This window comes from Alexandromys fortis, unplaced genomic scaffold (assembly GCF_014885135.2).
Source record: "Alexandromys fortis isolate MF-2015 unplaced genomic scaffold, M_Fortis_MF-2015_v1.1 scaffold_72, whole genome shotgun sequence".
In the NCBI taxonomy this organism is placed as follows: Eukaryota; Metazoa; Chordata; class Mammalia; order Rodentia; family Cricetidae; genus Alexandromys; species Alexandromys fortis.
In genome coordinates, this window is record NW_026067969.1 from 6,920,786 (window position 1) to 6,934,951 (window position 14,166).

Here is a 14,166-nt window from a genome sequence, read left to right on the forward strand (position 1 = left end):
TTTTTTTGAGGCCAGATCTTATCATATAGCTCTATTTAACATGGAACTCACAATGTAGACTAGGGTGACCTTGAACTCACATAGATCTGTCTGCCTTTGCCTCCCTAGTGCTAGAATTAAAAAAAAAAAAAAAATTTTTTTTTTTTGAGGTAAGGTCTGTGTAGCACAGGCTGGCCTTCAGCCTATCATTCTTTCCCCTCAGCCTCCCTAAAGCTGGGATTACAGTTGTGTGTTGCCACATCCACATCTGACTTTAACTATTTTTTTTATTATTTTTAATTTTTTGTTTATTTAGTATGAGAGGTGGGGCACATGTGCACCAGAGCTTGTAGGCTTTGGAGGGCCACTTGTGGGTGTAGGTTATCTTCTTTACCTTGTGGATCCTGAGAATTGAATTTAGGTTGTCAGGCTTAGCAGGAAGGTGACAAGTGCCTTGCTTACTGAGCCATCTTATAGGCCCTTATTTTATTTATTTGAGACAAATTCTTTGTGTAGACTTGGCTGACCTAAAACTCAGATTTATCTCTCTCTGCCTCGACAGTGCTGGGATTAAAGGCATGCGTCTCTGTTACACCTGCTTTAAAAGAAAGTGTCATCTTAACGAAGTAGATTATTGAAAATAAGAGCAAACATTTCAGAATAACTTTACATAACCTAGAATAATCAGGGACTGCCTTTTCTCTCTGATGCCTGTATCTAGGCTTGGTGTATTGGTGAATACTGGCATTCCCAGCAGTGGATTCTGGTGGGTGAAGAGAGAGGAAGGAGTCCCTGTTCAAGGTCAGTCTGGACCTCTCAGTGAGACCCTGTTTCAAGGCAAAAACAAGCACAAACAAACAAAAAGGTACATTAATCAACAGTGTTTCACCTTCAAACTGGGATTTGCCAATTGTTTGGGTTGTTGGCAGAGCCTGTGAGGAGAGCTAGGCAAGACCCACCCACTCCTAACACTGACCTTGTTTGGGTATCTGGGAACTTCCTTTCAGGAAGTGCTTACAGTCCAGCCTAGCTTCTCAGTCACACACTCCAGACAACACTCTCCCTCTGAATCACACCCTCAGTCCAGTATTTCTTGCCCCCATGACCTTGGCTTTTCACAGCTGAATGATCTGGTTGAATTAACCTATCATGCAGGTTACTGTGATTAAGAGTACACCTTACTCTTGTTTTGTTTTGTTTTTTCTTAAAGCCCACATTGGAGATCTATACTAAGATACCTGTAGGTGAAATTGTGGGTTGTCTGGGATTTCTTCCTCTAATTGGCTGGACTACGCCTGTCTATGCAGGGACAAAGCTGGCTCTTTCAACTCCCGTGTAATGCAGACTAGTTCAAAGCAAAATGAGATGCACTGTTAATTTGCTTGTGGAAGTCCTGCAGTGAGTAAGAGCCCAGGTGTGGAGCTCCTGCCTGGTCTGGGACACTGGTTCTGCTCCTGCTGTGATCTAAGCAGGCTTTACCTGTCCAGGCCTGCTTCTTCATCAGTAGCCTGAGCAGAACAGCACCTGCCTTGTCGAGTTGTAGGGAGGCAGCACAGCATTGCAGAGAGCCCTTCAGAGCCCTGCGAGGCCCAGTGCAAAGGAGGTGGCCAGTGGTTGCTGACGGTGTCTCCTCTGGTGCTGATGACCAGCAGCGTCAGCTGGGTGCTCCTGTGGACCCTCTCCATTCCTGCCTCCTCTCACTTTACTGTTGAGCTGCCACTTTCTGGTATAGCAGGAAGGAAAGGTGGGAATGCTGAGCTCCCACGCAGCCTCTCATCCCCTTGAACTCCTGATCCTCCTGCTTCTGCCTCCTAATGCAGGGGTTACAGGTTTGTGCCACCATGTCGGGTGCCGGGTACTCAAAAAGTGCATACGGCACAGTCCTTATGGAGCTTCTGTGAATCTTTATTTAGAGACAGGGTCTCACTGTGTAGCCCTGGCTATTCTGGAACTCACTATTTAGATCAGGTTGACCTTCAATTCAAAGAGATCCACCTGTCTCTGCCTCCAGAGTGCTGGGATTTAAGACGTATGCCACCATGCCTGCTGTAAACTTCATACAGGATGGCTAAAGGAAAAAAGAAGCATACCCTTAAATTTTTAATTTGGAGCCAGTGGGATATCTCAGCAGGCAAAGCCATTTGCCATGAACTCAGTCTCTGGGCTTCATACGTTGGAAGAAGAGACTGGACTCCTACAAGTTGTCCTCCTTGTACTGTGACATGTGCATGCATACACAAGAAAATAAACAAAATATAAGAAAAATGTAAAATTTCTGTACATGCTGAAAGCTATATGAATGTACAACCTAATTATTTCTACAGTGGAAACACAGTGGAACCAGCAGGAAATAGCTAGCACTTTCATAATTTTCTGAAGCTCTGCGTTCCCTCAAGTGCCTGGAAAGTCCCTTTCTCTGGGGAGCAGTCACCCTCCTGAAGGTCCCTCTCTGAGTCCTTGTGTTCCGTGAATGGGCTTGCTTCTCCCTGAGGTGGTGTGAGGCGGTTCTGGGATCTCCCTGCCACTCTGCCAGCTCAGCTGGGCACTATCACAGAGGACTGAATATCCTCACTGCCAAATATTGTCAAAGTAGTCTCTTTTCTTTTGCACTTGCAATGGTAGCGGGCATGTGTGTTTTCTGAAGAACAGGGAAGGCAGTCACTGGGGTCACTTTCTGAAGGACTTAATTCCACCCCAGAAGGGCAGGAGCCTTCACTGTTCCTGTTTTTTCCTTTGCAGGCCTCCCAGTCCTGCAGGTTACTTCTTTGTGGGAATGTTGGTTTGCCTCACACTCCTCTGTCTCCCTGGGAAGGAGAGTGAGCAGACATGCTTTAAATGCTTAGCTGAACTCTGGCACTAAGGGAAACTCCCAGAGGACCAAAAAAGGGAAGAGGGAGTTGAAACCAGCGGATAATAGAAGGGGGTTTAAGGAGAGGGAGCCAGTGCCATTCTGAGATGTTTCAGGAGTCTGGAGAGAGAGCTTGGATTAGATCATTGCCAAGGGCTTGTGTTCCAGCCATCAGATCCAGTTGGGAGGGGCCAGAGTCAGCCAGGAAATAAAAGCCTCCTGGTGGCAGTGTTCCAGTGCATTGTCTCTGGGCCTTGTGGATGTGGCGTATATTCATTTCCTCAGAGGGTCCCCTTTGACAGCCTCTGATACCTGGGAACCTCAGCTGTAGGGGAGGATCCTATAAACAGCCTCCGATGTCTGGGTAATTCTAGCTCTAAGGTAAAGAGCCAGCTGTTACAGACGGTCCATGTAGTTCCCAGTAATGTTACATGCTATGAAGAACCCCAGGCACTGGGTGCTAGAGGGCTTTGCCGATATCTGTCCTGGTCCCGGGATGTGTGCTCCTGCTTGAGACGGGGACATGAGGCAGGCAGGGCTGGGCATATCCTTGTGAGCTATGGTTTCAGAGGGCACCGGATTTCCCCCTGCCCAGTAGAGTCTGTCCCCACTTAACTCGCTCCAGAGAGTGCTTTTGCATTGGCTCCTGTCCTGAAGGCCCGCATACTCTGTATCCAGTCTGAGCTGTGCATTAGGGAAGTCAGGAAGGAGCTGAGCTCAGCAGTGCATTTGTGTATGCATCACCACCCCCCACCAAGAATGTTTTTCTTTTTTTTTTTAAAGATTTATTTATTTATTATGTATACAACATTCTGCCTCCATGTATGCCCGCACGCCAGAGGAGGGAGCCAGATCTCAGTACAGATGGTTGTGAGCCACCATGTGGTTGCTGGGAATTGAACTCAGGACCTCTGGAAGAGCAGCCAGTGCTCTTAACCTCTGAGCCATCTCTCCAGCCCCAAGAGTGTTTTTATTTTATAAATTAAAAAAAAAAAATTTCAAGTAGGGTCTCACTCTACGCCTAACTGGCCAGGAACTCTGTGTAGACTAGGCTGGCCTTGAATTCACAGAGAACCTCTTGCCTTTTGAGTACTGGGATTAAAGATGTATACCACATGAGGTGACCTCCTTGATCACATTTTCAGTGCCTCCCCGATGCCACTGCTCTGTCAAGAAGAATGCAGGGGGATTAAACCATGGTTCGTTCATCTGACTGTGGAATTCACTTGTCAAGTTGACCCTGACCAATTTGCCCCCAGAGCCCATACAAATGTGCTGAACTGAATGAGTCCATGATTGCCTTCTGCAAAGTTTTGCCATCTGTGGGATTTCTGACGTCTTTTCCTGCCATCTGTGGGATTTCTGACATCTTTTCCAGCTTTTGAAGGCTAACTGTGATAGCTGTGGCTATCCCTGTACCTGTGGGAACTTTGACTGTCATGAAACTGGATACCACAGCTTTTCCAGCATGAACAGACAGACTGATCAGAAATCTCCAATCTCTCTAGGATGACGTGAGGCATAAAGTCCATCTGAACACCTTTGGCTTCTTCAAGGACGGGTACATGGTGGTCAACGTCAGCAGTCTGTCTGTGAACGAGCCTAAGGGAGCCATTGGCACAAGTGGTGAGGCAAGTGTCTCTCCTAGAGCAGGGGTTACTCTCTCAGCCTCCTCCCTCCTTCCTAACTGGAGAAAATTCTTCATGGTGGTACCAAAGTGTACATAGGAGTCAGCTTGACTTTTCTATTTCTGTGGTCAGGGAGATGCTGGGGGTGGAACCCAGGGCCTTTCCCGTGCTAGGCAAATGCTTTGTCCATCTACACCCCAGCCCTAAAAATCTTTTTTTTTATTTTATTTGCTTATGTATTTTATGCATGAGTGCTTTGTCTACATGTACACTTGGACACCCCAAAAGGGAATTGTACCCTATTACAGCTGGCTGTGAGCCCTCACGCTGTTGCTGGGAGCTGACTCAGGACCTGTGGGAGAGCACACTGAGCCTCCTCTCCAGCCCTGCGACTCTTGAGTAAATGTGTGATTAGTGACTTCACGTGAGCAGCTGTTTCCATCGTTCAGACGTGCACTAAGGGAAACGAGAAGCCAGGCCTCACGGTCCATGCTTTCTGCGTGTATTTTTCTTGTTCTTTGAGTTAGAAGGGCATGGGCAGTGTGAGGGACTTAGTCTTTTCTCTTTTCATTGCCCTCAGATCGGATTCAGTCTAGATCGGACCAAGAACGATGGCTTTTCTTCTTACCTGGTAAGTTGCTTATAAAAAAAATTGTGTATATTGATATTTTGCCTGCCTGCATGTCTGTGCACCACATACTTGCCTGGTGCCCTCAGAAGTCAGGAGAGTTAGATCCCCTGGAACTGAGCAACAGGTAATTGTGATTGTTTGGGTACTGAGAATCACACCCAGCGCCTCTGTAAGAGCAGTAAGTGCTCTTAACAACTGAGTCATCTTCTGGCCATCTGTCTCTCTTGAGGGGACAGTAGTGATTGACGGGGCTTCATTCTGTAGCTCAGGGTGGCCTCAAACTTGGAGCAGTCCTCCTGCCTCAGTCTCCCAAGACTGGGATCACAAGCATGAGTAACCACAGTTTGTATCACTGTATAACTGAAGCCGGACTTGAATTCCTGGTACCTCAGTCTCAGTCTCATAGGTGCTAGTATGATTGCAGGTGCCTGGTCAGTTTTAGGTCACAGTCTGACTGGTCCTCACTGGAGTCAGCCCACAGTCGCTGTTCTGGAGGTGGTAGCGGCTGTAGCTTCCAGGCTTCACTGTTGGAGAAGCATGAGCCTCTCATCTGCCTTGTTCTTGCCATAGCAGGTGCAATGATACATGCTTGTTCTTCCCTCGGCAGGACGAAGATGCCAGTTACTGTATTTTAAAAAAGCAGTTTATGTCATCTGTCACCCTTCTCATCTTAAACATCTCCGGAAGCGTGTAAGTAATCCTAAGTCCTCTCTGCTCGCCCTCAGTACAGTGAGGGCACTGGTGCAGCCAGCATCCCCACGATATCTGCCACATGCTAGTCCTCCACTGAGTGCTGAGATGAGTTACCTGTTAAGAGACACAGGGCCACCTGGGACCCCCCTGCACCCCAACACACACACCATGGCAGGGAAGGACAGTTTTAGGTCAGACTTAGGCAGGCAGCCTTCTGGTGAGTCATCTTTTCCAGATGAATGAGAGCAGGAAGGGTGTCCATGTGTGCAAGAGAGGGAGTGGCCTGTGGAATAAGAGAGGGCGTGGCCTATGGACTAAGAGAGGGAGTGGCCTATGGAATAAGAGAGGGAGTGGCCTGTGGACTAAGAGAGGGAGTGGCCTATGGACTAAGAGAGGGAGTGGCCTATGGACTAAGAGAGGGAGTGGCCTATGGACTAAGAGAGGGCGTGGCCTATGGAATAAGAGAGGGAGTGGCCTGTGGAATAAGAGAGGGAGTGGCCTGTGGACTAAGAGAGGGAGTGGCCTATGGAATAAGAGAGGGAGTGGCCTATGGACTAAGAGAGGGAGTGGCCTATGGACTAAGAGAGGGCGTGGCCTATGGAATAAGAGAGGGAGTGGCCTGTGGAATAAGAGAGGGAGTGGCCTGTGGACTAAGAGAGGGAGTGGCCTATGGAATAAGAGAGGGAGTGGCCTGTGGACTAAGAGAGGGAGTGGCCTATGGACTAAGAGAGGGCGTGGCCTATGGACTAAGAGAGGGAGTGGCCTATGGACTAAGAGAGGGCGTGGCCTATGGAATAAGAGAGGGAGTGGCCTGTGGAATAAGAGAGGGAGTGGCCTGTGGACTAAGAGAGGGAGTGGCCTATGGAATAAGAGAGGGAGTGGCCTGTGGACTAAGAGAGGGCGTGGCCTGTGGAATAAGAGAGGGAGTGGCCTGTGGAATAAGAGAGGGAGTGGCCTGTGGAATAAGAGAGGGAGTGGCCTGTGGAATAAGAGGGAGTGGCCTGTGGAATAGCATGTGATCAGCACTGCGTCAGCACCAGGTCTGCTGTCCGGAGCACAGTAGAGGAAGCAAGTAAGAAACCGGACAGGATCCAGGCAGCAGCTTCTGCCACTCAGGGTCTGTGTGACTCCAGGGCTCAGGGTCCTTTCCTACCACACAGTAGTAGTCTCTTTTGTGAGATTGTCCTTGTGGCAGAGCATGGGAGAAGGATTTTGTGTTTTTAAGTTAGGTACATTTCTATCTGACTACAGTCAGGGTTTCATGTTTGTGTGTGGGGTTGGGCAGCAGAAGCTGATGTTGGGTATCTTCCTCAACAACTCACCCCAACCCTCCCTCGTGAGACAGGCTGACACTACATAGGCCAGGCTGGCCTCAAACTCAGAGATCAACTTTTCTTTGCCTCCTGAGCACTGGGATTAAAGATAGGAACGCCTGTAATTAATTTGCTAATCCTAGCATTTGGGAGGCAGAAGCTGGTGGATCTCTGTGAGTTCAAGGACAGCCTGGTCTATGGAGTGAGTTTCAGGACAGCCAGGGCTAAGGCTACACAGAGAAACCCTGTCTCAAAAAACAAAAGAAAGAAAGAACATACCCCACCATGCTCAGCTGTTCTACCATATTTTCTTTATGTACAGTTCTTCACTGCCTGAGTTCTTGCCAATTTACCTAGACTAGCCAGCCAGCAGACTCCAGGCACCCTCCTGTGGCCACCTTCTCTCCTGGGGTTGCAGGCTCTTGTCACATGCCCCACTTTTACACATGCCCTCTGGGGATCAAATTCAGGTCCCATAATTTGGAGGCAAGTACTTTGCCACCAGGCACCTCCACGGCCCAACCACCTCAACTCGTATGTAACTTTTCACTCACTTTTTTACATTTTTGTTTTGGCTGGGCACATGTGTATATCATGCCATGCATATGGGGGTCAGAGAGCAGTTTGTAGAAGTCAGTTCTCTTCTTCCTGCTGTGTAGGCTTCAGGGTTTGGATTCAGGTTCAGGCTTTTCCCTGTGTATAATTTCCGAGGGAGCCTTCATAGGGTTTAAGCTAAGAATCAGTGTCCGGATTGTTTCAGATCTAGCCGATAGCAGCCCAGAGTGGACAAGTTAGAGATGAACAATGTCAGAGGTAGAAAAGACCAGTGAGGAGACATCTTTAAAAAGCCACAGAGCTCCTCTGGGCCTCACAGCAGACATCCTCCTGCTCACCTCTGCTATTATCTGTCAGGAAGGCAGCAGTTTCCTAGGTTACCATGTATTTGGCATCTGGAGAGAAAGACCTGACTGAGCCTGGCAGAAGGAATGAGAGCAGGGATGGACCCACCCACCCGAAGTCCCTAGGTGGCAGGAGGCTCAGGAAAGGGCAAGTCAGTGGCAACTTGCTCACATCAGGGGCTCATGCCTTTGATCTCTGCTCTCCCATCCTGGGTGTTTACTCCCCAGGCAGTGTCATGGGTATGGTTCTCAGCATTCACACAGTGGCTTACAACCACTTTTAAGTCCAGCTCTAGGGGATTGGAAGCCCTCCCTCTTCTGGCTTCTGCGGGCTCCTGCATTCACATAGTACACAACCCCCCCCCCATGCACACAAACACATAATTAATCTTTAAGACAGAAAGAAGGGAAAGTAAGCGATTTCTTTTAGTGCAGTAATTAATGGTGTCCTCAGCTCCTCACACACATGGCGTCAGTTGACTGTGTTATAGAGCCTCTGTCTTCTTCCGTTTCCCTTTCATCAGTTCTGAGCACATTAAAAATCCTTAAGGGAGCCCTGTGACGGTGATGGTACACATCTTTATCCCAGCACTCAAGAGGCAGAGGCGGGCAGATCTCTGTGAGTTTGAAGCCAGCCTGGTCTACAGACTAAGTTCCAGGACAGCCAGGGCTACATAGAGGAAACCCTACTTGAAAAACAAACACACAAAAAGAGAGAGCTTGAGGTGGGCCCACAGCAACCTTTAGTGAAAGCTGGAGCGCTGATCTCAACTCTTCTTTCTGTCTTCCGCGGATGTAGAGTCAAGGTCAGATCCCCACCAGAAGCTGGCACCCAGTTACCAAAGATCATCTTCAGCAAGGACGAGAAAGTCCAGGGTCAGAGCCAGGAGCCTGTCGTCAGCTCTGTCCCCGAAGTCAGCAAGGTGCAGAGAGCCCAAGGTAAATCCGCTTTGTAGAGATCTTGTTTTCATGAACTGCAGCCTAGTCTATATTGTCTGAGCATTGTGTTCTTGAGGCCACGCAGAATTAACTGTAACCAAAGAAGGAAGAGAGAAATGAGCTCTCCTCTGTTCCCACTTAGCACCTTGGGCGTTGTCCCTGGTTAGGCTTGTTTTCTTGGTCTAGAAATTGGTGCCTCACAACTCCTAGTCATGTGTCCAGCCTGTGCATGCTCATTGGTTTTGCTTTGTTCCATCCCCCGTCCTAGTTAATGATTTGTCACTAGCTCGGCCTTTTTCCTAAAGTGAAACATTGTCCTTTCCATTCTTCATTCATAGAAATCCTTTTGTGTGTGTGGGGGGGGGGCGGGTAGAGAGAGGACTCAGCAGCTCACCTCCAGCACACATATCGGTTGGCTCACGACACCTGTAACCCAGTTCCAAGGGCTTCCACAGGTACGCATACACACTAACAGACAGACAGACAGACAGACACACACACACACACACACACACACACACAAAGATGTCTTTCTTTTTTCTTTTGGTTTTTCGAGATAGCATTTCTCTGTGTAGACCAGACTGGCCTTGAACTCACAGAAATACGCCTGCCTCTGCCTCCCAAGTGCTGAGATTAAAGGCGTGCGCCACCACCATACATCTAAGTTAAATCTTTTTAAAAAGAGAAATTATTTTGTGTGTGTAATGCTGTCTTTAGGATAAGTTAGTGGAGCTGGACTCTCTGGCTCAGAGGATACAATAGTCTTTGAGAATATTTATACTCCATTCCAGATCAGGTGGGTGATCAGCATCTATCAGAATGCAGAAGTACTGGCAGAAGTACACTGGGATACCCGGTTGTTTTGTTTGCTTGTTTATCTAAAGTGCTGCGCACTGTGCATATCTGCAGTTCCAGTACTTGGGAGACTGAGGCAGAAAGAGCACTTGCGCCTAGTCTGGGCAAGCCTGTGCAGCGAAGGGAAACCCTTTTGGAGGGAAATGCTAAAATGGAAAGGCAGAGACCATGGTGGATTTTGTTTTTCCTTTTCTGTTGTTTTTGGGAGAGGAGTTTGCATGACCAGGCCTTGAGCTCCAGCTTCCTGGCCTCCACCTGCTGTGCCCTGGGCCTCACTCAATGCTGTTTCTGAGGCAGCAACCCTCTCCAGATGTTGGTGTGTGTTAGTCCCGTCCAATGGTTCATATACGTTCTTCCAAGGTCATTTGCCACTTATGTTATTTATTTCTTCCTAGATTTGTCAAAAGTTGGTACAAATTAAGAATCATAGAAAGAACTGGAGTGTAGGTACAGTTCCACGCCTGTGCTCTGCTTGTGCAGATCCCTTTGCTCACGAAGCCCTCTTCCTGTCATAGGGCTGAACTACTGTCTAGTTGGGGTTCTCCTGCTGTGAGGAGACACCATGACCTTGGCAACCCTTATAGATGAAAACATTTAAATGGGGTGGCTCGCTTACAGTTTCAGAGGTTCAGTCCATTATCGTTGTGGTTTGGAGCAGGGCAGCATGCAGGCGGACATTGCAATGGCTACATCTTGGCTTGCAGGCAACAGGAAGGCAACTGATGAAAGTCCTGAGTGGTATCTTGAGCATAGAAAACTTCAAAACTCACACTTCCTCTAACAAGGCCATACACACTCCAACAAAATCACACCTCCTAGTAGTGCCACTCACTATGAGATTACAGAGGCCAGTTACGTTCAAACTACCACAGCAGCCTTCCCCAGGAGGGTTATCCTAAGGACGGTGAGGCAGGTGCCCACTCTGTTCCATGAAAAAAGCTGCTATCGATTTTTTTTTTTTTGAGACAGGATCTCATAGCACAGGCTAGCCTTGATGAGACAGGATCTCATAGCACAGGCTAGCCTTGATGAGACAGGATCTCATAGCATAGGCTAGCCTTGACTTCTGTACGTAGCTTAGGATGACCTTGAATTTCTTCTTCTTCTTCCACCCCAGAGCACTATGATTACAGGTGTGCATTACCACACTCATTTTCATATGGTGCTAGGGATCTAGGGCCTCGTGCATGCTAGGCAAGCACTTTGCTAACTGAGCTACATCCCCAGCCATAGTTAGCTTTTTGTTTTTTTTGTTTTGTTTTTTATTTTCTTTCTATTTATTATTATTATTTTTGAAAGATTTATTTACTTATTAGTCTTCTGTCTGCATGCTTGCCTGCACACTAGAAGAGGGCACAAGTTCTCATTACAGATGGTTGTCAGCCACTGTGTGGTTGCTGGGAATTGAACTCAGGAACACTGAAAAAGCAGCCAGTGCTCTTAACCTCTGAGCCATCTCTCTAGCACCCCCCCTTTATGTAATTATGTCATTTTTCTCCACTAGTAATCTTAACACACTGCTGTTGGGGCGACCCCAAAAGCCAACAGCAAGAAAAAGTGAAGCCAGTAAGACATGTGCAAGTCCAGGCTGGTGGTGCAGCTCCAGGGAGAGTCTGCTTCTCATGCAGAAGCCGAGTATCATCCCCAGCACACACACAGTCTAGCCACACTAAGATTCTCTCCAAGTCAACCGCACCAATCAGGTGCTTGTTAAACTGCCTCCGAACATGCTGACTTAGAAAGTATGCAAAGTTGTTCCATGTGGCATCTCTACCATTCACAGTATCTACACAGAGGCTTTCCCTTGGTTCTGTAATGATTGACACAGTAACATTTGCAGTATGCCACTTTGATTTGCTGCTGCTTCTGCCAGTAATTATGTGTGGGGACCCAAAGAGGTGGAGGCCGTGAAATTTGTTTGTTTTGGTGCTGGGATATTAGATTAGTTGGAGCCCTGTCAAATGATGCTGTGATGTTTGATGTGTGAGGTGAGTTAGGTAGTGATGGCTTTTAAATTTTGTGCTTCTAGATGGTTCGAAGGCTAGAAGTACAGTGGATTCAAAGGTAAGCATGGACCTCCCTCCTGCTCAGCTTCTCTGGATGTGTATGTGAGCTTGCATAAATGTGTGTCTGTGCATGTATGTGTGAATGACTTGTGGCTTGCGTTTAGAGAGACAGCACCAACACACTGAAACCATTTTGAACTTACATGGAATGCTGGATTGCACAACACAGAGGAAGCCCTAGCAGTGGGGGTGCACCCTAAGACAGACCTGGGGTAGCATAGGTGGTACATTCCTTCTTACTCTGTGGCTGGCTGGGTGGCTGACCCCTGACATCCTCCTCTCCTTGTTCTCTTTCTCTCATTCTTCCTCATTTCTCCTATTTACCCTCTCTACCTGCCAGCCCCGCCTATCCTTCATCGCTTTATTAGACCATCAGGTGTTTTAGACAGGCATAGTAACACAGCTTCACTGAGTTAAACAAATACAGGGTAAACAGAAGTCACACACCTGAAAATAATACTCCCCAGCAGTACAGGGTACTGACATCCAGGTCATGGGAAGTTGTCATGAGCCTTTAATCAGATATTTATTGGATATCATGATTCTGAAAACACTGCAGGGTCGGCAGGGTGATGCTCAGACCCAGAAAGGACCTGCTGTGATAAGACAGGGTTGAGGTCTGGACTAGCCTAGAGCTTTGTAATGTAAAACAAGGTTTGTGTGTGGGGGAGATGGAAGAGTGGAAGGGAAGGGGTGAGAGAGGTGTTACTGCGCAGAAGTGAACAGAAGAGCAGAGAAGGGTTTGCTTTGGAATGTCCTGATTCTTCATTGAAGGTACTGTGTTATTTGCTTGTAGACAGGGTCTCCTGTAGCCCAGGCTGGCTTCACCTTGTTACATAGCCATGGTTGGCCTTGAACTCCTGGTCCTCCTGCCTCTGCCTCCCAAGCATGGGTGCACATAACCAGGCCTGGCTTTGCTTGCTTGTTTTCTTCCTTCTAACCTATTGTGAAGGCATGATTGGACAATAAGCTGCCCATATTTACAGTGACAGTTAGATACATTTGACTGCTAGGTGGTGGTGGTGCACACTTTTAATCCCAGCACTTGAGAGGCAGAGGCAGACAGATCGCTGTTAAGTTTGAGGCCAGCCTGGTCTACAGAGTGAGTTCCAAGATAGGATCCAAAGCTACAGAGAAATCCTGTCTTGAAAAACCAAAAAAGAAAGAAAAAAAAGGATACATTTTACATTTGACCTGCCATTCAAGATGGTGGATGTGTTCACCATCTCAGAGGCTTCTCCTGCTCCTTTTTCATCCTGTGCCCAGGAAACAGTCGCTGCAGTAGAGAGCAGCTTTGGGGGCCTTATGGAAATGAGCCACACAGGGTGTGTTCTTCCTTTGCCTTTGTTCAGCACAACCATCAGAGTTTTTCCTGCTCCTATGTGTGTGTAGCTGGTTTCTTTGCATGGCTTGCTGTTAATCCCTTGGCTTGTGCAGAAGACAGTGCTCTGGTATTTCAAGTCTGGAACAGATTCCAGGTGGGACCTTCTGCTCTACCCAGGGCAGCAAGCATCCTTGGTCCTGTACAAGCTGTATTATATACATGTAATGCCCATAGAGGCCAAAACAGGGCATCAGATCCTCTGGGATTGGAATTGTAGTCAGTTGTGAGATGCTGTGTTCTGGGAATTGATCCCAGGACCTTTGCAGAAAATATGCAGTGATCGTAATCATTGAGCTCTCAGCCCCCAACTAGCTTTGATCTTCCTAAGCTGCTTTTCTGTCACTTTTGGCCTGAAGCAGATTCTTGTGTCTTTTAGGCAACAGCAGAGACATCCGTCTCAATTCATAAGAATGATGGGGCAGTTTCGTTTCAGGTATGTGTCACCTTGGAGTAAAGTTTACTCCCATTTCTGTGTGCTGAGGTCCCTAACTTATTTCTGAGTCTGGGAGCTTTGACCGAGGCTGTGAGCATCTCTTTATTATTCTTCACTTCCAGTTCTTTTTTAACATCAGCACTGATGACCAGGAAGGCCTATACAGTCTTTACTTCCACAAGTGCCCAAGCAACAAGCCTACTGAGCAGGTGTCATTCAGCCTGAATGTGAGTACCTCATGGGGCATTCACAAGGGTGCTATCAGTGTGAGAACAGGGTGGGTTCTGGGGAGGTTTTTTGTTTTGTTTGCTTTGGTCTTGGTGCTCGGCTGAAGCAGGCTTTGTTCCCCCTTGGCCATTGAGGGCATGTAAATGCCACTTTGAGAAAGTGGGGCTTGTCAGCACCCTACAGTGGGTAGGGTGCTCCTGCAGAGAACTCGTGAAGAAGAAAGTGTAGCGTTGGATGGCGTAACAAGCAGCTTGCTTGATACCCGCTGGC

The 14,166-nt window shown here is 47.8% G+C and overlaps 1 protein-coding gene across 1 annotated transcript in view; it reads left to right on the top strand.

The window, feature by feature from the left end:
* The window catches only part of Gpr107 (G protein-coupled receptor 107), a 61,921-nt gene that overhangs the window by 10,198 nt on the left and 37,557 nt on the right, over positions 1–14,166 (top strand). The window contains exons 2-8 of the mRNA XM_050154961.1: positions 4,336–4,458; positions 5,036–5,086; positions 5,694–5,776; positions 8,791–8,930; positions 11,815–11,849; positions 13,612–13,668; positions 13,791–13,895. Coding sequence (XP_050010918.1) covers positions 4,336–4,458; positions 5,036–5,086; positions 5,694–5,776; positions 8,791–8,930; positions 11,815–11,849; positions 13,612–13,668; positions 13,791–13,895 — 594 coding nt within the window. The remainder of the gene's footprint in view (positions 1–4,335; positions 4,459–5,035; positions 5,087–5,693; positions 5,777–8,790; positions 8,931–11,814; positions 11,850–13,611; positions 13,669–13,790; positions 13,896–14,166) is intronic.